This window comes from Pan paniscus, chromosome 7 (assembly GCF_029289425.2).
Source record: "Pan paniscus chromosome 7, NHGRI_mPanPan1-v2.0_pri, whole genome shotgun sequence".
Lineage (NCBI taxonomy): Eukaryota > Metazoa > Chordata > Mammalia > Primates > Hominidae > Pan > Pan paniscus.
The window spans coordinates 61,350,665-61,375,795 of record NC_073256.2 but is presented as its reverse complement, the minus strand read 5'-3'; the positions used below and the strand labels follow the sequence as shown (position 1 = coordinate 61,375,795).

The 25,131-nt window shown below is 42.8% G+C and overlaps 2 protein-coding genes across 11 annotated transcripts in view; one reads left to right on the top strand and one right to left on the bottom strand.

The window, feature by feature from the left end:
* HOOK3 (hook microtubule tethering protein 3) overlaps positions 1-21,309 on the bottom strand; it is a 133,311-nt gene extending 112,002 nt beyond the window's left edge. For 3 of the 4 annotated variants that reach the window (XM_034966031.3, XM_055116525.2, XM_034966032.3), the window contains exons 1-2: positions 20,966-21,290; positions 11,917-12,002 (exon numbers count right to left, since the gene is read on the bottom strand). In XM_034966031.3, the coding sequence (XP_034821922.1) occupies positions 11,917-12,002; positions 20,966-21,022 (143 nt within the window). In that variant the 5' untranslated portion in view covers positions 21,023-21,290. Of the gene's footprint in view, positions 1-11,916; positions 12,003-20,965 lie in introns of all 4 variants that reach the window. The other variant, XM_034966029.3, reaches the window with a different exon arrangement.
* The window catches only part of RNF170 (ring finger protein 170), a 48,870-nt gene continuing 45,021 nt past the window's right edge, over positions 21,283-25,131 (top strand). For 2 of the 7 annotated variants that reach the window (XM_055116524.2, XM_034966025.3), the window contains exon 1: positions 21,376-21,658. The gene's annotated coding sequence lies outside the window, so the exon portion shown is untranslated. Of the gene's footprint in view, positions 21,889-25,131 lie in introns of all 7 variants that reach the window. The other 5 variants (XM_055116522.2, XM_034966026.3, XM_014345932.5 and 2 more) reach the window with 5 other exon arrangements.

Sequence of the window (25,131 nt, the reverse complement as noted above, 5' to 3'; positions counted from 1 at the left end):
ACCATGTTGGCCAGGCTGGTCTCGAACTCCTAACCTCAAGTAATTTGCCTGCCTCGGCCCAGTGTAATTTTCTTAATGAAAGCAAATTAAGATGGGATCCAAAACAAACGTATTTGGTTTCATTTCTTAACATGGCATCTTTACTAGCAAATTTTAGTGTTTTTTACAGATATATTGATTCTTAGGCATGACTATTTCCTAATAATCATTTAATGACCTAAAATAATCTTGGTCCTCTGCCATTAAATGTGTGTTAGAGTTGACTATGATAAAATTTCACATCCATAATGAATTTACACTAAGCCCCTAAGTCAAAATAAACAATACAGGTACATAATGGATAGATTCCAACAGACAACTTAGTGTACTATAAAAAATATCCATTTATGAGACATTCCAGCAGGGTCCACAGCTTTACCTTCATCCTATTTTCTTTTTCCCCTTCTCGAACTTTGAAAACAAAAACCAATGGCACTTGGAGGCACAACTTGGCACTTCTGACCTTACTCTTTCAATCAGCATGTGGTTGTGTTATAATAAAAAATATATTTGGTCTCTGTCCCTTATTTCCTGGCACTGATCTCCTAAACTCTTGGAATTTCCTGAGTGGAGTGTCTTTTGTAATTCATAAGGAGCTCCTTTAAACCATACCAGAGTTTATACTAACGAGGGGATTCATTGTGGGCCCCTTTATTGCTTTAGGATGGGGGCTGGTCACAGAGGAACCAACCGATTTATTAGAGGTTGGAACATTCAGCCCCAAAGGGAAAGGGAGAGGTACCGGAGACTGAGCTCAATCACATGACCAATGACTTCAATCATGCCTATGTAATGAGATCCCAAATAAAAACCATTAACAACAGGGTTTAGCGAGCTCCCAGGCTGATGATCACCTCAACGCGCTCAGTGAGACGCATGCCCAGAGAGGGAAGGGAAGCTCTGCACTGCCCCTAGTTTTGTTTTCTGCCATATGCTTCTTTTCCACTGGCTGTTACCAAGCTGTATCCTTTATAATAAAACTGATTGTAATTATAGTGCTTTCTGGAGTGCTGTGAGTCATTCTAACAAATTATCCAACTTAAGGGAGCACGGGGTCATGGGAACCCTTGAATCTCTGGTTGGCTGGGTACAAGTACAGCTGCACTGAGGACTATTTCCAACTAGCTGTCTTTTGGCACTGGGACCTTAACTTTAATTTGTGGGGTCTGTACTGTCAACCCAAAAGGAAGAGGATGAAGCACAAAATATGATTTAAAGAGTTTACCTGAGCCAAAGCAAAGACAGCTGCCGAAAAGACTTAGACCCAAGTAACCTTGGATATGAGCTCCATTTGGCCTTTGTTATGTGCAGGTTTGTATTTAAAGGTTTCAGAAAAGGGGGGTGGGGAGACAGAGAGTAGGTTGATACAAAGTTGTTAGAAATTCTCACTGATTTACAGAAATAGCATTGATTAGTGACTGGCTAGACACCTTTAAGCTACAGGTGTGGATTATACTGTCTGGTGCAGCTTTATTAGGTTAATGTACAGCTACTTGTGTCAACAGCAAGCACTTTCAAGAGGTGAACACACAGTGCAAAGTGGGAATAGGATGTGACTGCTGACGCATCTTAATGTCTCTCTGGGTCTTATAATTTAAAAGGACTCATTCCTCAGATAAAAGTTCTTTTCTCAATAGTAATTCTGGGTAGTTCCTGTCAGAATTGAAGGACTATGCCCTTAACTTGTGAGGTCTGAGCTAACTCAGGTAGTTAGCATCAGAATCCAATGGAACTACAGGGCACCTAATTGGTGTCAGAGAAAATGTTGATGGAAAACAACAGTGGTAAACCCTTCTTGAAAACAAAAAGCCAAAAAAAGATAAATTAGCTTTCTTTTAATTTTACAGTTAAATTGTATAATTCCACATTCATTTATTCAACAAATATTTTCTGGACACCTACAATAGAGCAGGATAAGAGGCGGCGGCAATATTAAAAAGGGTGGGCAGGGCAGGCTCCACTGAAAAACTGACCAATGTCAGGGGTGCTGGAAGGTGGTGAGGAGAGTGGGAAGGGAACATCTGATGGAGAGGCAGAGGATCTGCCATGCCAAAGCATTTAGGCAGGAGATATTTGGTGGGCCTGGGATGAGCCAGGGAGCTGCTGTGGGAAAGAATGCTGGGTGAATGAGGCCAGAGTGGTGACAAGTGGCCCACATCACTTAGGATCTCATGTACTACTGTAAGTACTTTGATTCTTAGCCTGAGTGAAATGGGACACTAATGCAGGGTTCTCAGGAGCAAATCTGATTTACTAAAGAACCACTTCAGTACCCTGGAAGCCAAATTTTAGAAGTGTTACAAGGAGATAAACATGGTAAGTGTTATCAAATGACGCTGACAGGTTAGGAGAAGAACTGAGAATGGACCATTAAAATTAACACTATATGGCCAGGCATGGTGGCTCATGCCTGTAATCCCAGCACTTTGAGAAGCCGAGACAGGCAGACCTCCTGAGGTCAGCAGTTCGAGAGCAGTCTGGCCAACATAGTGAAACCCCGTCTCTACTAAAAATACAAACATTAGCTGGGCATGGTGGTGGGCACCTGTAATCCCAGCTAACCGGGAGGCTGAGGCAGGAGAATCGCTTGAACCCGGAAAGTGGAAGTTGCAGTGAGCCGAAATCGCACCATTGCTCTCCGGCCTGGGCAACAAGAGCAAGACTCTGTCTTTAAAAATAATAATAATAATAACAAGCAATATCTACATCACGGTAGCCCTGACAAGTGCAGGTTTTTTGGGTCTTGTTTTGTTTTGAGACAGAGTCCAGCTCTGTTGCCCAGCCTGGAGTGCCGTAACACAATCCGACTTCTAGACTCAGTGATCCTCCTGCCTCAGCCTCCCAGGTGTGGGAGGTTAGGACTACAAGTATGCGCCACCATGCCCAGCTAATTATATTTTTGTAGAGACTGAGGAAAGTGAAAATCACCTGCTGACCATCGGACAGTCCCTGGAGACAAAAACTCCTTATCTGAGGAATTTAGAAGGGAGCAAAGTCCACCCAGTGACTAACAAACAGGCCACCAGGAGGCAAAACTCCTTATCTAGGGAAAATTAGAAGGAATTAAACTTCCCTAGTATCTAAAGTCGGCATCTGGCTCTTGGCCTCTTTCAACTTTTATGAGTAATTTCTATACATCTCTGGAATGCCATACTGAAACTCAAATGATGGGGTTTCAGGTTCCCATGTTAGCCAGGCTGATCTTGAAGTCCTGACCTCAAGTGATCCGCCCATCTCCACCTCCCAAAGTGCTGGGATTACAGGCATGAGCCACGGCGCCCGGTGGAGAAATATTTTTAAAGATAAAAGAAATAACAGTTTGCTTCTATGCTTAAGGATATGATCCAGTAGAGGAGGGGCAAATGATGATGCAAGAAAGAGGGGAGAACTGGTAAAGTGATGATCTTGAGTAGATTTAACCAGAGTTGTGGTATTGTCAAACAAATACAAAGAAATACAAGAAGGGCCAAGGAACTAAAAATGTGTACAAGGAGTGAATATGATTGGCCATGGAATCTCAGCTAAGAGGAAAGAGACAGAACAGCATGCAGGTGAAGGGCCATATTGAAGTCCCATCAGTGCTAGAGAACTGAAGAATTCTTGGCATCTTGGTACCAGAGCAAGTTACAGGGAATGACAGGAAGTAGTGATTAAATAGTGGTAAATAGAAAACAGATTGTGGATGGATTACATATTATTCATAATCATAAGGTATAGGGCATAATCATGGGAATAAGTAGGTGAAGATGAAGTTGGGTGCAAGACAAGATTAATGGAGAAGAGCTCAAGAAACTGAGAGGCAACAATATGAAAAATCATCTAGGTGCATACTTAAATCACTAAGAGTTTAGACAAGAGTACTATATCCACCCAAATTGTTGGGAAATGAGGGAGAATTACAGTAACAATGAAGGGCAGAGAATGTTGTCACAAGATTCAAAATTATAGGGCTTTAGGAAAAATGAAGGTGTGGCTAGAAGCAGTACGGAGGAGCACGACCATGAGTTTCCTGGTATATGAAGCCTGTGGGAGAAACAACAGCCACCACTTGAGAAGCCTGACAAAGCAGTGCTGTTAGGAGAGAACCAGATTTCTTTCAGATCAAGGTAAAGGGAACCAAAGATGAATCAGCACAAAGCATTTGTTTTTCTGGCATATGTACTGTGTAGGTTCACCAAGAACTAACTACAAGTTCTACAGCATCAACAATGAATTTAAATTCTTTTTTTTTAATGACTGGCAAAGGAAACATCATTAATCATTATTGAAATGAAAATTAAAACCACTATACAGCCACTAGAATGGCTAAAATGAAAAGACTGACCTTAGCAAGTGTTGGTGAGACTGTGGAGCAACAGGAATCCTCATACACTGTTGATGTAAATGTAAATGTCACATTGGCTTTGGAAACAGTTCGTCAGTTTCTTGAATATTAAGCATAGACCTACCATATGATCCAGCCACTCCTCTCCTAAGTGGAACAGAATACACCCAAGGGAAACTGAAGCATATGTTCATACAAAGAATTGTACACTAATGTTCAAAGCACCTTTATCTGTAACAGCCCCACTGGAAATAGCCCACATGTTCATCAACAGATGAATGGATATGTAAATTGTGGTATATCCATACAATGGGAAATGTACGAAGTATTAATACAGATAACAACATGAATGAATCACAAAATTATACTACATGAAAGAAGAGTCACATTTCTTCCCTCAAAACATACTGAGTCCATTTATATAAAATTTAGAAAACGCAAATTAATCTATAATGACAGAAAGCAGAGCAGTGTTTGCTTGGGGATGGGAAAGAGGGTAGCAGGAAAGAAGGGGTTACAAAGGGACATGAGGATACTTTTAGAAGTGATGGATGCATTCATTGCCTTGATTGTGGGGATAGCTTCACAGGCATATACACAGGTCAAAATTTATCAAATTGTATCCTTTTTAAAATGTGCATTTATTATATGTCACTTTCATCTCAATAAAGCTGAAAAAAAAGTGGGAAGCTCTAAAAAAAAATGAGCCATCAAGTCACAAAAAGACACGGAGGAACCTAAAATGCATACTGTAAGTTAAAGTCAATCTAAAAAGGTTACGTGGTGTATGGTTCCAACTATATGACATTCCAGAAAAGGCAAAACTATGCAGACAGTAAGTAAAAAGATTAGGGTTTCCCAGGTTTAGAGAGAGGGATAAATAGGCGGAACACAGAGGATAGTTATGGCAGAGAAATTATTCTGTTAAACTACCATGGTAGATACATAAAACGCATTTGTCAAAACCCATAGGATGTACAACACCAAGAGTGAACACTAATGTTAACGACGGCCTTTGAGCAGTATTGATGTGCCAGTGCTGGTTTATCTATTGTAACAAATATACCATTGTGGTGGGGGAAGGCAGTGTGTGGTGGGCAAGGAGGATGTGGGAACTCACTGTATTTTCTTGCTGATATTTTTAAAACTTTTTAAAAATTGTAAAATGTACACAACATAAAATTTACCATTTTAACCATTCTTAAGTGCACAGTTCAGTGGTATCAAATACATTCACATTGTTGCACAACCATCACCACCACCCATCTCCAGAACTTTTTCACCATCCCATATCGAAACTCTTTTCCACTCAATTTTGCTCTGAAGGTAAAACAGCTCTTAAAAAGTCTATCAATTTTTAAAAACCTAAGTAGGAGACATGAATGAATCTACATAGACAAAAAGAAAGAGAGAGATGTCAACAGCAATAAAATTTTGAAAGCTGTAAATCAGATAAAACAAACAAAACAACTTAAAAGACCAAACAGATATAAAAACTTACACTAACAAAAAGCATACTTAGATCCATTCACATTTCAAATTTCTCCTAAAACTACAAAATGATGTAGCTTCTCACTTATCAGCTCAGACAAAATGAGAAGGACTGATGTTTCCAGTAAAATCCTCTTTTTGGCACCCACACTCACCTGGCTTTCCTCCTACCCCTCTGGCTGCTCTGCCAGTTGCTCCTCTACCCAACAATTAAAGGCCAAACTTCAAGGCTCAGGGTACACATTTTTTCCTTCTTACCCAATATTCTCCCCTAAAGTGATTTAATCCACACTTACAGCTTCAATTAAGGATATTCAAATAGATATCTCCAGTTTGGACTCCTCTTCTGAACTCTAGACTGTCAACTTCACATTTCCTCTTGATTTTTCAATACCACTCGGATTTGATGTCCCCCAAACTACACTCATGACACATCCAGCTTCCTTCCACAGCAGATCTTCTTTCAGTGTTCCAATATCAGTGGTTTATACTCTCTTCAGTGGATACTGTCTTCAGTGTATTTGCTTAAGTTAAAAACCTAAAAGTCAACTCCCCCACATACCAACCATCAAAATATGCTGATTTTATATACCATTTTGAGTCCACCCACTTGTCTTCATATTCTTCAGCACCTCGTAGTCTAAGGTACCATTATCTTCCTTCTGAATTACTACAAATTTCTTTCTAACTAATCATCACCCTGGCCTCTTCCAATTCATTTTATACCTGCAGCCAGAATATTTTTCAAAATGTAAATCCAATTTGTTAATCCCCCCACCCACCGCCAAAGCCTTCAACTGCTTCTTATAGCCCTTAGATTATGTCTTTTTTTTGAGACAGAGTCTCACTCTGTCACCCAGGCTGGAGTGCAATGGCACAATCTCGGCTCACTGCAACCTCCACTTTCCCGGTTCAAGCAATTCTCCTTCCTCAGTCTCCCTAGTAGCTGGGATTACAGGCATGCGCCACCATGCCTGGCTAATTTTTGTACTTTTGTAGAGACGGAGTTTCACCATGTTGGTCAGGCTGGTCTTGAACTCCTGACCTCAGGTGATCCACCCGCCTCGGCCTCCCAAAGTGCTGGCATTACAGGCGTGAGCCACCGCACCCGACCTCTTACAGCTCTTAGAATAAAGACACAGCTCTGCATGGTCTGGCTCCATCTACCTTTTCATCCTGATCTGTACCATGCCCACCCTCTGTGCAGTAACCACTTGCACTTTTCCTTTCCATAGCAGTGCTCACCATATTCCACCATCCTGCAGGGCCTTTGAGTAAGCTCTTCCCTCCGTGAAGAAATCTGTGACTTTTAGATTTAAATTACCTTTACTTTGTCAGGTAAAATGTTCATGACCTCCTAAACCGAGTTAAAAATATACCTTGTGTAAACTTTCGTAACATTGTGTACTTCTCTGTACCACTTGTTACAACAGTTTTGTTCTCTTAGTTAATTAAAATGTTTTCCCCACTTACGAACCTCCTGAGGGTAGACACCATGTCTATGTGGCTGGTAGTTTTATCAGCCATGCTGGACACAAAGTAGCCATTCAATAAATATCAAATTGACAAAGAAAGAATCAATGTTGGTGAGGTTGTATACATCATACAACTATTTAAAATAGATACTGTGTAACAATATGGATAAATCTCACAGACATTATGTTGAATTTAAGACAAACACAAGAGTACATACTGTATGATTCTACTTACAAGACATTCAACAACAGGCAAAACTAATTAATGGCACTGAAGTCAGAATCATGGCTATCTTTGGCATAGCGGTATTGAGTAGCGAGGAGCTGGAAAGTTCTGTATCTCAATCTGAGTGGACGTTATAGGAGATACGCAAAACATATATGCAAAATTATCACTCTGTAGAATGCTCTTCTGTGTGTGACATATCTCAACAAAAGGAAAAAAAAAAGGAAGGCATTCTAGGAAGAAAGAAAGACTGAAAACTAAGTATCAATAAGAAATATGCCCATAAGACTTTGGTAAATGAAAAGACCACTTTGCAAAACACAATGTATATTATGATCTTGTTTACTTCAATTCATGAAAAAAATTTTTCAAAATTTACATTGACAAACTATATTTATGAGTACAAAACTGATGTTATGATATACGTATACAATGTGGACACATTAAATCAAGCTAATTAGTATCCATTGCCTCAAATTTTTATGTTTTATGGTGAGAACATTTGAAATCTGCTCCCTCAGAGTGCAAAATACACAGTATTAACAACTATGGTCACCATGCTTTGCAATAAATCTCAAAAAAATGTATTCCTCCTAACAGAAACTTCATGCCCTCCGACTATCATCTCCCCATTCCCCTCGGCCTCCCGCCTCTGGTAAACACCATTCTACTCTCTGCTTCTATGAGTTCAATTGTTTTAGATTCCACATAAGTGAGATGGTATTTGTCTTTCTGTCCCTGGCTTATTTACTTAGCACAATGTCCTTCAGGTTTGTCCACGTTGTTGAAAATGACAGAATTTCCTTCTTTGGGGGACATGGGCATGTTGTTTTACGCCTTTAATCTCAGCACTTTGACAGGCCAAGGCAGGAGGATTGCTTGAGCCCAGGAGTTCAAGACCAGCCTGGGCCACACAGTGAGACCCCATCTCTACAACAACAACAACAACAAAAAAGGCTGGGTGTGTGCGTGCCTGTGCTCCCAGAAGCTACAAGGGAGACTACGGTGGGAGGATCATCTGAGCCTGGGAGTTTGAGGCTGCAGTGAGCCCCGGTCAATCCACTGCACTCCAGCCTGAGTGACAGAGTGAGACCCTGTCTCGATCAATCAATTAATAAAGGCTGAACAGTATTTCATTGTGTACATATGCACCACATCTTTCTCATCCATCCATTCGCTAATAGGCACTTATGTTGCTTCCATAAATTGGGTACCTTGAATAATGCTGCAAGAAATGTGGAAGTGCAGGTATCTCCTCAACATACCAGTTTCAAATCCTTTGGCTATATACACAAAAGTGGGATTGCTGGATCATATGGTAATTCTATTTTTAGCTTTTTGTACAGTTTTCCATAATGGCTGTACTAATTTACATTCCCAAAAACAGTGTACAAGGGTTCCCTCTGCTCCACATCTTCACCAACACGTATCTTTCATCTTTTTGATAACAGCCATTCTGATAGGTGTGAGGTGACACCTCATTGCGGTTTTAATTTATATTTCCCTGGTGATCAGTGATGAGCATTTTTTCATATGCCTGTTAACCATCTGTATATCTTCTTTTGAAAATGTTTATTCAAGTCCTTCATGCTTTTTTAAATTCAGTTATCTGTTCTCTTGATATTCAGGTGCTTAAGTTTCTTATACAGACTGGATAGTAACCTCTTATTAGATGTATGGCTTGCAAATATTTTCTCCCAATCTGTAGTTTGTCTCTTTACTCTGTTGCTTGTTTCCTTTGTCATACAAAAGTTTTTAGTTTGATGTAATCCCATTTGTCTGTTTTTGCTTTTGTTGCCTGTTTTGGGGTCAAATTCAAAAAATCATCCCCCAGACCAATAACAAGAAGCTCTCCCCCTATGTTTCCTTACAGTAGTTTTTCAAATTCAGTAGGTATGTTTAAGTCTTTAATCCATTCTGAATTGATTTTTGCATGTGGGGTGAGATAAGGGTCTAACTTTATTCTTCTGCATGTAGATATCCACTTTTCCCAACACCCTTTACTGAAGAGACTTGTCCTTTTCTCATCGGGTGTTTGTGGCACCTTTGTGGAAAATCAACTGACTATAGATGTATGGGTTCATTTCTGGAATTTGTATACTGTTCCACTGGTCAATGTGTCTATTTTTATGCTAGCACTGTGTTTTAATTACCACAGCTTTGCAACAGAGTTTAAAATCGGGTAGTGAGATTTCTCCAGCTTTGTTCTTTTTGCTCATGATTGCTTTGGCTATTTGGGGTCTTTTGTCATTTCATATGAATTTTAGGTTTGTTTCTTATTTCTGTGAAAAAGGTTATTGGAGTTTTTATAGGGAATGCATTGAATCTGCAAATCACTTTCAGTAGTATGGGCATTTTAACAATAATTCTTCTAATCTATGAATACAGAGTATCTTTCCTTTATTGCAGACTTCAACTTCTTTCATCAATGTTTTACAGTTTTCAATGTACGGCTCTTTCACCTTGTTGGTTAAATGTATTCCTACGTATTTTATTTTACTTGGTAGCTATTATAAATGGTATTGTTTTCTTGATTTCTTTTTCAGATAGTTTGTTGTTAGTACTTAGAAACACTACTGATTTTTGTAGGTTGATTTTGTATCCTGCAACTTTACTGTATTCATTTACCAGGTCTAATAGTTTTTTTCTGGAGTCTTTGTGGCTTTTTGTATGTAACATCACATTGTCAGGTAACAGTGATAATTTCACATCTTCCTTTCCTATTTAGACACCTTTTACTGTTTTTTTTTTTTTTTTTTTTGCCTCGTTGCTCCGGTAAAGACTGTTGAACAGAACTGGCAGAGTCGACATCCTTGTCTGGTTCCTGAAATCTTGTTTTGATGAAACTATATATATATATATATATATATATATATATATATATATATATATATATATATACTTTCTTTCTTCTGGTTTCTCTAAGTGATAAAGATCCTACTCAAACTAGCTTAGGCAAAAAAATCATGTATTGAACTACACCTGTAAAGTTCACTTAGCTAGGCCCACAGTCTCAAACAATTTTTATTAAGAACTTCTAGAGTGAAACGTTGTAGACAATGGGAAAGCTAAAATTAGGGCACCACTCAGAGGGGACCATGAAAATGACAAGATGACTCTTCTCAGAGTGCTCAAACCAGGGCAGGCCAGGTTCCCAATGAGCCTTCTTGAGCTTCATTAAAAAATCTGTGTGCCTATATATCTGGAAAAATGTACCATGCATTTTAAGTTATAGAAGAAAGTAAAAACAAGCTGTAGTGTTCAAACACGAGTCCCCAGTTCTAAAGGCAAAGAGACAGATAATCTGAAATGTTGGCATCTGAGCTCTATGGCAACTCTATGTAGCTAATTGCAAAGAAAACCAATAATTCATTTAATAATGACACTGATTTTCAACAGAAATGCAGGGCAACCCAGCTAGTGACATGTAAATCTTTTAAAATCATCAGGCTGACAAGTGTTCAGGGCTTCAAAATATAAAAGTATCTGCAAATTACAACAAACCCAATGACTTCTTAAATTCACACATAATCCTTTATTTTAAAAAATTCCTAGGTCAAAAGCTGATAGTCATATAATATCAATTTCATAACTATTATGTTTTCAAAGTACTCAGAAGAATTGGGTATGCTTTATTTATCCCAAACAAATACTACTTCCTTTAGTCACTCAACAAACATAAACACCCACAATGCGTATTAAACTAGGAGGAACTGCTGATTTTGATCATTTTGACCTATAAAGAAGAGCAATTTCATATGGTTCAACATAAAACCACGCATTTGCCTGTTGCTTGGATACAACAGTGAAAACAAATTCCCTGGCTCCATGTGGAGTTTACATTCTGTGTATATGTGTTTGGGGATGTTGGGGCAGATGAATGAACAACCAAATATATGGTATATCAGATGGTGTTACAAACTTGAAAGAAGAACACAAAAGCTTAAGTGGGATAGAAAGTATAAGGGAATTGTCGTTGCTATTTTATATGGGCACTCAGGGCAGGTGCCACTGATGAGATGATATTTCAGCAAAATCCTAAAGAAAAATGGAGTAAGCATCTTAGATACCCCTGTAACAGCAAAATCTGGCCACTAACAAGAAAATTTCTGCCAAGCATATGCCAAAAAATACAAGAATAATTCTGCTAAAACCATTAGAGTACTAACACAATCACAGCCCTTATTAAACTTGCAACCCAATCTATACCTAATAAGTACATTCCATTAAAACTAGTGCTGCTGCCGCCTACAACTCTTACTCTACACACGTTTCATGTAAGTACTTTTTTAATCCATGTTTTCAACCTAACAAATATCCATGCATAAGAATACACATAAAGATAAGCAATTTATTCTTACATCTTTTGAAGAACCTGGGCCATCACAACCCCATTCGTTAAATCTTCCACGGTCTGGCATGGTGCATCCACATTAAATGTCTGGATCTGAAGGGAAAAAAAGGGGGGGAAAGAGATTCTGTGGTTACCTCTGTAGAAAATTTCTTAGGCCTTTTTTTTTTTTTTTTTTTTTGGAGACGGAGTCTAGCCCTGTCACCCAGGCTGGAGTGCAATGGCCCGATCTCGGCTCACTGCAACCTCCACCTCCCAGGTTCAAGTGATTCTCCTGCCTCAGCCTCCCAAGTAGCTGGGATTATAGGAACGCACTGCCACGCCCTGCTAATTTTCTGTATCTTTAGTAGATACAGGGTTTCACTATGTTGGCCAGGCTGGTCTTGTACTCCTGACCTCAGGTGATCTGCCCGCCTCGGCCTCCTGAAGTGCTGGGATTACAGGTGTGAGCCACCGCACCTGGCTGAAAATTTCTTAGGCTTTTTTTTTTTTGGTGATTATCTCATCTTAGGGATTGGAATAAATTTTAAAAAGAAGTCTAATTGGAAACTTTTGCCTTTAAAGGAAATGTCCTGCCAAGTATTACTGTAATTCTTCCCCACTGGTAAAAGAGAAATCGTGGTGGATACTGGGTGGCTTCCCAGCATCCATTCTACTCACACAAGATCAATCTATGAAAATCACGGCACCTTCATCCCCTCTACCAGTGACTGACTCAGGCACACACAGGGAAAAGACAATTTGGACTAAAGAGAGATAAGGAGATGCTTCTGGGAAAGAAAAGCCAATCTCCTGTTGATTTAAGTATGCTGCCTCCATTACTGTGAGCCGTCATCTCATGACTACAAAGGCAATCATCTTAAGATTAGGCCAATGCAGTGAAAGGCAGAGAGAAGAGCTAGAAAGAACTATATCCCCTCCACCACGGCACCCCCCCCCCCCCAAAAAGAAACAGGAAAAAAAAAAAAAAGGAACTATGTCCTAAAGGTAAAAACTGAACTACTGAATTTAAAAATCTTGATGCCTCCCGGTATGTGAGATGAATTCATTTATTCTTTACATCTGGTGAGGTTGCAGTTTATGTTACTCGGAGGCCAAATATCTTTACACAAATGTAGAAGTCACACTTAGAATGGTTAGGTTAGATATTCACTTCATTTTGATTTCAAATATATTCTGAAACTTTGTACTAATCAACATGATGTAGCCAAGAAATGTACTTTCCCTAATAGTATAAATTATCTCTCAAAGTAAGAAAATGTAGCTGAGCCAGCTACCCAGTAGTGTACTCAGGATTTAGAAGGAAATCAATCCCTGAGAACAGACAGACACAGGCCATCCTCTCATAGAACTTACAACTAGGAAAAATGAAACAGTATAATAGAAGTGTCAACAGCAGGCATAAAGATGAGAAGTGAGAGTGGGATGCAATTTAGGTATGAAGAGCAGCTTGGTACAGATCGGGTAGGGGTAAGAATTGGAGGAAGAAACAGAACAGGGGAGAATTAAAACGGTGAAAGACAGGGCAAAAAACTGAAGAATTAACATGTAAAACCTTAGAAGCCACATTAGGACCTTATTCTATGAATAAAGTAAGCAAAGGATTTGAACCAGGGGAGTGAGCCATGAGGTTTGCATTGTATTAATATAAGATCTGGCCGGGGGCGGTGGCTCATGCCTGTAATCCCAGCACTTTGGGAGGCGGAGTCGGATGGATCACGAGGTCTGGAGATCAGAACCATCCTGACTAACACAGTGAAATCCTGTCTCTTCACTAAAAATACAAAAAATTAACCAGGTGTGATGGCACACACCTGTAGTCCAAGCTACACTGGAGGCCGATGCAGGAGAATCGCTTGAACCCGGGAGGCGGAGGTTGCAGTGAGCCAAGATCATGCCACTGCACTCCAGCCTGGGCGACAGAGCGAGACTCCGTCTCAAAAAAAAAAAAAAAAATCATACCGGCTGCAGTATGAAGGAAGGAGTGGAGGAAAAGAGACAGGAAGACCCATTTGAGTAGGTTTATATACTAACACGGATGAAGCTAAACTCAGTACAGACAATGAGAATACTGGGAATAACACTCAGGTGACCATATGTCTTCACACAAATTTTTATTTATTGGGTTAGAAAAGAAGTAAAACTGCTAGGTCAAAAAGTGTATGAACATTTTACGGTTTTTGATAAAACTGTCAAACTGCCCTAAATATATACTGTAGCAATTTATTCTCTTACTAACGGTGGGTGAGTGGCTACTTCTCCGCACCGTATCATTTATCAATCTTTTGTTTTGTTTTGTTTTTCAGACGGAGTCTCACTCTGTCGCCCAGGCTGGAGTGCAGTGGCGCGATATCGGCTCACTGCAAGCTCCGCCTCCCGGGTTCACGCCATTCTCCTGCCTCAGCCCCCCCGAGTAGCTGGGAATACAGGCGCCCGCTACCATGCCCGGCTAACTTTTTTGTATTTTAAGTAGAGACAGGGTTTCACCGTGTTGGCCAGGATGTCCTCATCTCCTGACCTCGTCATTCGCCCGCCTTAGCCTCCCAAAGTGCTGGGATTACAGGCGTTTGAGCCACCACGCCCGACCTCATTTATCAAATCTTTAAAAGACAACTATTGGCCGGGCACGGTGGCTCGTGTCTGTAATCTCAGCACTTTGGGAGGCCGAAAAGGGTGGATCACGAGGTCAGGAGATGAGACCATCCTGGCCAACACGGTGAAACCCCGTCTCTACTAAAAATACAAAAAATTAGTCGGGCGCTGTGGCGGGCGCCTGTAGTCCCAGCTACTCGGGAGGCTGAAGCAGGAGAATGGTGGGAACTCGGGAGGTGGAGCTTGCAGTGAGCCGAGATAGCGCCACTGCACTCCAACCTGGGCCACAGAGCGAGACTCCGTCTCAAAAAAAAAAAAAAAAAAAAAGACAACTATTAACAGTACAGTCAGTAGCTTCTTTGTATATAATACAGGAGAGTTTTGCAGGTAGAGACAGTTATGGTGGTAGAGGCCCAGGGAATTATCTTAAAGATCCTCATAGCAAGTTTTTACTTAAGTGTCTATTTGGGAAAGCTGATAAGAGGATCCTTCCAAGCTGCCCTGACACAAACCTAACACCTGGTAGAGGTGCAATAAATGATTAGTAAATGAATACATGAAACAAATAAACACCATCTGCGGGAACTGATTTTGAATTTTACTCCATACTATTTCCAGCTGCCCGCTCATTAGTAAAAGAAATAAGCACTTAAAAGAAATAAGCACTTGCTTTCATTCTACAGTTGCCAAGTCAATGGCCCATTTTCAAAAAAGAAAACCCAATCTTTCTTGTAGGTTTGTTTAGAAGGAAAAATAGAGGCAGCAGTGAGGACTATGTCTCATTCTTCTCTTTATCACTGACCTCAGCACAATGCCTGATACAAACAAGCCCTCAGTGGACGCCACTTTGAATGAAGGGAGCTAATTCTAATCCCTAGTTTTGCCCTGTAAATTTAGACAGGATGTTTCATCTCTCTCAATATCAGTTTTTCCATATAAAGAAAGATTGGGGAAAAATAGCCTATAGAAGGGTGTGTTGCTTCAGAATGAATGAGAAAATGAATGCCCATGAGGTATTTTGCAAAGTCTAAAGCAATGGTCCCAAACCTGGTGTGTAGGGGAATCATCTGGGAGGTTTGAAAATACACATTTTGGCAGGGCGTGGTGGCTTATACCTGTAACCTCAGCACTATGGGAGGTCAAAGCTGGAGGATCACTTGAGCCCAGGAATTCGAGACCATGCTGAAAAACATGGCAAAATTCTGTCTCTACAAAAAATACAAAAATTAGCTGGGTGTGGTGGGTCACGCCTGTAGTCCCAGCTATTCAGGAGGCGGAGGTGGGAGGATCACTTGAGCCTGGGGGGTCGGGACTGCAGTGAGCTGTGACTGCACCACGGCACTCCAGCCTGGGCAACTGAGTGAGACCCTGTCTTAAAAAAAAAAAAAAAAAGAGAGAGAGAATACACATTTCTTGGCTCCCCCTACTGAATCAGAATCTGTGTGTAGGAAGCTGGGGATCTATTTTTAACAAGTTCATCAAATAATTCTTACACAGCTGGGCACTGGTTTGGCATTTGGAATCCTATGATCCAAAGCACTACGAAAGGGAAGGGATGCAAGATTGGAAAACAGCCTCTGGCCAATCAGAAGAAGCAACTCAACAAAGCAGGTAATTCAAAAAAGCAAGTAACTTAGTTGTTAAGACTTGATCTGGGCCTGGCACGGTGGCTCACGCCTGTAATCCCAGAACATTTGGAAGCCGAGGCGGATGGATCTTGAGGTCAGGAGTTCAAGACCAGCCTGACCAACATAGTGAAACCCCGTCTCTACTAAAAAATACAAAAATTAGCCGGGCGTGGTGGTGCGTGCCTGTAATCCCAGCTACTAGGGAGGCTGAGGCAGGAGAATTGCTTGAACCCAGGAGGTGGAGGTTGCAGTGAGCCGAGATTGTGCCACTGCACTCCAGCCTGGGCAACAGAGCAAGACTCCACCTCCAAAAAAAGAAGACTTGATTTGTTTTTTCTCTTGGGATTTAGGGAAGCTAAATTTTCATTTTTGTTTTTAAAACATGGCTTTATTCAATTATTTTCTCTGTATTAGCCCTTGAGGTACATAGTTGCTCATAAGGGTCAGAGATGTCCACCTCTGCTGCAAGACCAAAGTGAAACAGATCCTAAAGAAAATTTATCCCCTAGTTTATTTTTGGGGTGATGAAAATGTTCTTGGAACTAGATAGTCACGATGACTGCACAATCTTGTGATCATACTAAAAACCAAACACTTTAAAAGGATGAATTTTATGGGTATGTAAACTGTACCTTAATTTTTAAAAATCTGTCACATACCAGTTCTCTGAGCTAACATCTATTTCAGGATAGCAGTACAATAAAACTGAAAGACAATTGCACTTAACTGCATTAAGGCATGAAACTCTACCTGAAGGGTTATAATCTTTCTTTTAATTCCAAGAAGCTCTATTACCACCACCCAACCTCTACCTCCCCCTCCCCAACAAAAGCATGAGAAGAGTAAAGCATGAGATCACCTGGAATTACTATCTCTAGAGCAATGGATAATTTTGCTCCCGAGGAGACATTTTTGGCTGTGAGTTGGGTGCTATTGTCATCTAGCTGGTTAAGGCAATGGGATGCTACTATTAAACATAACACATAGTGCAGTGCCCACACAGCAAAGAACTGTCCAGCGCAAAATGTCAAATAATTTTCTAGAGCCATGGTTCTCAAAATGTGGTCCCTATGTCACCAACAATGGCATCACCTGGGAACCTATTAGAAATACAAAATCTCAGGCCCAGCCCAGACCTACAGAACTAGCAACTCTGGGCATCTGTGTTTTAGCAAGCTCTCCAGATGATGCAGATCAACACTAAAGCATGAGAATCTCTGGTGAAGTTAGCAAACATAAAGTTAAATATCAATGCAATCAAAACACAGAGGTGAAGTTACAAAGTCACATCAGTTAGTATAGAACAAAACTAGCATTTGAACCCAGGCTGCCTAATGTCAGAACCTGTATGTACTCTTATGCTATACTATCTTTTTAAGTACTTTAACTTTTGTACATCAGTGACTTATTCTTCCATTAGAGGACAAAAATTGTTGGCAGAATCGAGTTAGGCAGAGGAGAATGGAATGGGGGAGATACCACCATAATAATTATACCACCCCCAATTCTATATACTAGTATGCATTTTATAGGCTGCCAAATAAGTAATATGAAAACAATAAGGACATATTAATGTTGCTAGGTTATCCCAAAGTGTACCGAGCCTATGTGATGACTTTTTTTGTCATAACTTGGTAGCATTGTAGACTTCGTTTTTCAGTCTCTAAAACCTGGAAAAGTGCTATCTTTTCATCGAGATTCACATACAGTTCAAGAAATTAGGCTTCACAGGTGTAATAGGCAGGGCAAATTTTGACTCAGAGGGTGGAGAGAGGAGGCACAGTGGAAATTTTCAAGCATGTCCTGCTGAACTTGTTTGCATAAATTTTGATTTGGAATTTAAGCTTAAGATGTTTCCCCTTGGTAAGATGATACTTAACTCTTTTTGTAACTCTCTCTTTCGAAAAAATTTGGAACATATGGCTCTTGGGCTAGTAGGCTGTCTGATAAAAGGGCTATTTATCCAGCATGTGAGGCAATGAGACGTTCCATTGAGTTCTGTATAGGTGACAGAATCATCCCTTTAAGTACCTGAGCTTTTATTACTTTAGCCATTTCTAGTGGAATAATTTCTAAAATGTACTATATACATCTCTCCGATCTCAAACTAAATGCTATGTAGTGAAAACAAACTTTTATCTGATACTCAGGAATATAATTATGATCCTCAAAACTTGAACATGGAGGCTCTAGAAGTACATAAGGCTGTCATCCCAAAGACGGAATCATTCAGCTCTTAGATCTTGTCTGTCACTGACAGTTGTCTGCATTTTGCTGAGTGTCAGTCACCTTCTAGCTTACTGTGTGAGAGCAAAACCCCCCACACAACCAAACTGACTAGAAGCTGACATAAAATCAAGAAAACTAATCTAAATGAGTCTTTTCTTTGGAGTGTATGTGTACATTTTTGCTTGCATTTGGTTTTAGAATTGTGCTTAGCATTAATCTGGCTTACAGATAGGAGGGGTGATATTATACATTTAAATGTCATCAAACATTGCTCATTGAAACATTTATTCTGCTTTTTATAATGACAGCTAAAAGAGAACAAACCCAGCATTTAAACTCTATTTTGAAACATGTCTTTTAAAGTGTTTCCAAATTTTAGAACTGTACATCTTCATGAACACTGCCCTCCAATTTTGTCACTGATAATCTCTAATCTTATCCAGAAATTCTCATTGATGAGTTTCCAGTGACATTTCAAAAAGCCTATTCTACAATACTATACTCCCTGACCTCTCTACAGCTGATAATGTGGATTACTCGTTTTCTTGACATTTTAGGAGATTCTAAATAGATTCTCTCATGTTGTCAGGTTCTGTCAGCAGGCCTTCAAACTTCTAAGATTTCTCCTGTATATTTTTATCAGCATTTCTCACTTATATAAATGCAATTACTACCTACCATATTTTGTGGATACCCTTCAAATACAGACGGTCCCCAACTTAGGATGGTTTAACTTAAGACTTTTCAACTTTACAATGATGCAAGATACACATTCAGTAGAAACCATACTCTGAGTGCCCATACAACCATTATATTTTTCATTTTCAGTACAGTGTTCAATAAATTGCATTAGATATTCAACACTTTATTATAAAACACGTTTTGTGGTAGATGATTTTGCCCAATTGTAGGCTAAGGTAAGTGTTCTGAGCACGTTTAAGGTAGACCAAGCTAAGCTACCGTTTGGACGGTTAGGCGTATGAAATGCATTTTCAACTTACGGTATTTTCAACTTATGATGGGTTTACCGGGATGTAACCCCATCGCAAGTTAAGGAGCCTCTGTACACCTCTTTATTTCCATGTCTTCTTTCTCCCTAGATTTTAAACAATGTAGCCGTACTTAGATTCAATTAGCTTCATCTTTGCCTTCTGGCTGCTTCTTCTAGCATAAAGGGAAGCACTACTTGCACAGTCTCAAAAACTTAAATCTTAAGTTCCTCAGCATTCTGTTTACAGATGTACAGATTCTGCCAAATCTATTCCTTCCACAACATCAAAGAATTTAGTAATTCTTTCCTCTCTCTCCCCTGCCTAGTCAGAAACCTCGGCCACATTATACAACTTACCAGTCTTCCTTTTTTCTGAAATACAGCAGTGAAAGTCATCTCTTTGCCTGGAGGAAGAACTCATCAGAAGGGTAAGCTGCACGCTAACTACATACTACTTGCTAACGATCTGAAATCCCCTAAATGGTCTGATATGCAACTGGCTACTCAAGCTCTACCAAGTCTGTTTCAGAGGACAGAAATTGATTCGTGACGTAGCCAAACTATAAAAACCTTAGACTATTTTTATTAATTTTTTTAACAACCAACGTAAGGCAATACTTCTCCAGCCTTTCCAGCAAGGTGCCTTGCACAGGATCGTGACGTCTACACTCCAGGGATCCTGACTCGTAACCCAAGACACCGCTAAAGAGAATTTCTCTCACATTCGTGTTTTACCTTTAAAAGTAATACAAATGCTGTAGTCGCCTCCATAAACACATCCGTAAACATTTAATTAACATTCTCAGCAATGAGTGAAACGGAGGCTCCCGAAGGCAGCGCGGGGTCCGCCCGGGCTCTGCGCATCCCTCCCCCTCCCCGGCCGCGCCGCGGCGAGAACGACTGGAACCCGGGCGTCGGTTCCCCTGCCACGTCCTGAAGACCCGGCTTCAGGAAGGCGCGGCAGCTGACGTGAGAGGTGAACACGTTTTTAATTCAAAGCATGAGGAATCTAAAACCGTTTAAGAATTCAAAATCAGAATCCCACGACTCTGTCCCCCAAGGCCTTCGAGTTCCATTGTTGACGCCCAGACACCTCCAGACTCCTTTAAACGTCTGCCCGACGCCTCAGACAGGCGTCCGCCCCTCGCGCACTCCCACCGCCAGCGGCGCCTTGCATCCGAAACGGGGTCCCAGGGCGCCTCCCGCATTCTCCCCACGCTCCCTCACAGGTCCTTTCAGTTCCCGGGCCGGAGCCGGGCCCGTCCTCCGCGAACGCGGCAACAAAGGCGAGGAGCGGCGGCGGGTCCTGGACGCGGGGCAGTCAGGCTCGGCCACCCCCGGAGCGCAGCGCAGCCCCAGCTGCGAGCAGCCGCACGGATCCCAGAGTCGCCCGCCGCGTTCCCAGCCCAGCCCCGGCCGGGGTCCGCCCGGAACAGCGACGCCTCAGGCCCGGCAAGTCTCTCTCGGACCCTGGGCCGAGCCTCCTCGCCCCGCCCGCCCCAGGCCCCGGATGTGACGGCACCGTCGCCCGCAGCGCTCGCCCCCCGGGCCGCGCGTGGAGGGTCCCGGTAGGTGGCGGGGGGAGGGGGTCTTCACGCCGGCCCGCGGCCCCCACGTACCCAAGTGAGGAGGCTCTCGCACAGCTCCGCCCGCTCCAGCGACTCTACGCTGAACATCTTCCCCGCCGCGGCCAGGCAGCGCCTACCGCCTGGCCAGACACCGCCGCCGCTCTGTCGGGGGATCCGGGGGCCCGCGCAGCTGACTCGGCCTCAGGCCCGCCTGCTCCTCGGATCCGGCCGCCGACTCTCGCCCAGCGCTGGCAGCAGCTCCGCACCGTCACCCCCAGCGCCCCCTCCTTCTCCTTTCACTCGGGACCGCGCGCCAGCCGCGCGCGACTTCGGACACGCCCGCCGCCCCGCGTCCCCGCCCCCGGCCGCCCACACCGCTCCTCCCCAGCGCCGCCGCCCTGGCTGGAGCCGACGCCGAGGAGCCACTGCGCACGCTCGCGCCCCGGCCGACCCGCGCCGCCGCGCCGCCGCGCCGCCGCTGCCGCCGGGCGCGCCCCCGCCAGCAGTTCGCTGCGTGTCGAGGCGAGCACGCGCTCCGCCCTGCAAGCTGCGGCGACGAGTCCTCCTCCGCCGTCCGGTCGCGCCCTCGCGGAAGCTCGGCAGTGCGCGTGCGCCCGCACCCGCACTCCAAATTAGAAAGGGGACGTCTAGTGGGTTGCCCGGGAGGGGTGGCGGGAGCGGTCCCGGAAATAATCTGTCCTCTGTCGCCGGGAACTGGCGAGGTAGTTCCTTCGCGGTGGAGAGGTACGTCCGGCGCGCGGCGGCCACGCCCACCCTATCGGGGCCCGCGGAGCCGCGGACGGCGGGGTCTGGCCTTCTTGGGGTAGCTCTGGCCGCCGAGGCTCTGCGGGGCGGCGGGAGTCGCCGCCTCCTTCCCCCCGGGCCCCTCCCTCGTCTGGAAGCCCCAGAATCGCCCCGCGGCTGTCCGGAGTCGCCGGCGACGGTGGAGGGGCCGACGCGGAGAGCGGCTCTAGGTGGGTTTGGCCGGCGGCGAGGACACCGCCGCTCCCTCTAGGGTCGCTCGGAGCGTGACCCTGAGAACTCTCCTTAATGCAGGAGGGGTGTGCGCCCGTTCGCCAATCCGTAAGGACACCGGCCGACCCCGGGCCTGCGTTTCTCAGCGTTCGGAGTTGGCTTCGCTTAATGGCGAGGCGGATCGTTCTGGAGCTTCCACCTCTTTAGAGGCACGAATCTGTCTGCAGGGCTGCCGATAAATTTTTAACAGATATAGCATACGCAGAAAAGTGCATACGACATACACGTTTAAAGAAGAATTAATAAAACACCCAGATAAAAACGAAAAGGGCATTGCCGGCACCCCAGGAGTTTCTCACCCATGCCCTGTGCTCCTTTCGGAGCCTGATTGTCTCCTAGCCTGACTAGTGTGATCATTTCCTTACAGCTTTACCATCTATGTGTGCATGCGATGTCGTTTTCCTTTGCCTGTTTTTGAACTTTTGCGGGTGGATCACAGTGTGTTGTTTTGTGGTTTTCAATCAGTATTAAATCGGTGTACTGTGTATGTATAGGTAATTTTAATTGTTGCCTAGTATTCCAGTGTGAATAGAACAGTGAATCCATTCTACTCTGGTTGGGCATTTTGTTCAGACTGAGGCCACTCAGAACATGGCTATAAACATTCTAGTGTACGTGGAACGTAGTGCAAATATGTTGGAATTTCCAGGACATGCACTTTGGAGTCTTTAGAGAATTGTCGATGCGTAGAGTATGCATAACTACCAGCCAATGCCAAATTTTTATTTGGAGTGCAACAAAGCTAACTTCCCAAGACACACTTTGCTTTGTAGTTCCTGGAACCCCTTTCCCCCACTTTTTTTCCATTAAGAGTAGGTTTTCTCATTGAGCACTGAAAACTGCCAAGACAGCATTGAGTGGGGTTTTTTGTTGTTGTTGATGGTGGTTTTTGAGAAAGGGTCTCGTTCTGGAGTGCAGTGGCGCAATCTTGGTTCACTGCAACCTCTGCCTCCTGGGCTCAAGTGATCCTCCTACCTCAGCCTCCCAAGTAGCTGGAACCACCGGTGCAGGCCACGATGCTCAGCTAATTTTCTTATTTTTTGTAGAGAGGGGGTCTCGCTATGTTGCCCAGGCTGGTCTCAAACTCCTGGGCTCAAGTGATCCGCCCGCCTTAGCCTCCCAAAAGTGCTGGGATCACAAGTGTGAGCCACCGAGCCTGGGCCAGCATTGAGTTTTTAAGGTTGCCTTACAGAGTACCACTTGATAGTTGACCCCTGATCATTTAGCATTTTGTAAGTGAAAAAAAAAAAAAAAAAAAAAAAAAAACTTACCTGAAGTATTCTCAATGGTCTTTTTTTCAAACATTCTTCCCTACACCAAGGGCAGAGAAACCTTTAGAAATTACACATACGTGGCCAGGCGCGGTGTCTCGCGCCTGTAATCCCAGCACTTTGGGAGGCCGAGGCGAGCGGATCACGATGTCAAGAGATCCTGGCCAACATGGTGAAACCCCGTCTCTACTAAAAATACAAAAATTAGCCGGGCGTGATGGCGGGCTCCTGTAGTCCCAGCTACTCGGGAGGCTGAGGTAGGAGAAGCGCTTGAACGCGGGAGGCTGAGGTTGCAGTGAGCCGAGATCGCGCCACTGCACTCCATCCTGACGACAGAACGAGAATCTGTCTCAAAAGAAAAAAAAAATTACACGTGTGTCTCGCCTGTCTTTGGTTCCTGTGTTGGTGCCTCTGGATATTTGTCAAACTAGAGTTCCTACATTCCTTATCAGGTTATTTCTGTCGAATCTCTAGCACTTTTAAGTGACGTATAATCTTGTAGGCAAGTGAATGAAGTCAGTGAGTATATGTCACATTGACTTACTCCTGACTCACATGCAGCTTGTCTTTAGATGGGCAGATAAGATGCTGGCCCTACTGGAGCGACTGTGGTTGTGCCGTCCTGAGCACCCTTCCTCCAGTGGCCCCGGTTTTCAAGGCTTTGACACAATGGACCTAAAGTCTCCTTTTTCAAGCTTGGCTGCATATCCACAGTGCTTTTGTGCATGATGTTACGTTGTTCTGGAGGTTTCATTTTGTAATTCCAGTTACCTTTGATGAAAGAAATTAGTAAAAACTTTTTGGATGTGAGTAATTGCAGAAGCCATGTGGCTGCTGAGTTTCTACGTGAGCCTTGGGGTAAAAAGACACTGAGATTCTCTCCTTTGTTCCAGGAAGTCCCGGAATTTCCTATTTTTCTCTTATTTTCTCTGTGTGTTTTATTTTTTTTCCTTCCCTGAAAGCTTTGGAAATGCCTGAGGAGAGGTGAGTTGAACTTGTCTTAGCTGTCTGGTTACTCCGGTTAGTTGGAGGCTAGTTCTCACCCACAGCTGCTTATCAGATTAAAGAGGGCATGTCCTGTGTGACAGTGCTCCAGATTGCATCCTGTCTTCCCAGGGAACACATACTTAGAGCTGTGATTAAAGAGAGTTTGAGATGCTATGTGGAGCAGCTCTGGGGCAGGCATGGCTAGTTTTTATCATATCAAAACATGGCTAGTTTTATCATGATTCCTTGGCAATTGTTAATAATATTAACCAAACACTGTAGCTTCCATTTACTGAGAGCCTATATGATGTGCCAAGCAGTAAGCTAAATGCCTTACCTTCATTATCTCATTATAAACTTCACAAGGCAAAGCACTTCCCCTGCCACACCCGCCCCAAAAAAGAGTGGCAGTTTGATATGGTTCAACCTAATGCCTTTTACGTATGAGGAAGCTGAGACTGAAACTTTATGTAAGTCCAGGGCTGTCTGACTCTGGAACTTGTGCTTGTTTGCTGTCTGAAGATACTGCTCAATAAGATGTAGCCAGCTGAGCAATAGCAAAGCCAGTTTCTCTGCAAACTTCTATCAGTTACACTGCACAGTTTCCAAGATGGATGGGGTTCAGTTTTTGTGAATCTTAAACAGTTCAAAACCGAGTATTAGTAACTCTTCTTTTCATATTTTACAGGATACCATGAAATAGATTACATCCCATGTTCTATACATTTAATAACCTTGTTTTTGGGTTTAATGTAAACAACATTTAGTGGCCACTACAACATGTAAGACCCTGCGCACTACTAACAGTAATAAGATACGATTCCTGACTGAAAGGAATTCATTCTTTAAAAATGTATTTTTAATTTTTATAGATGTATAATAGTTGTACATATTTATGGGGTACCTGTGGTATTTTTATACAAA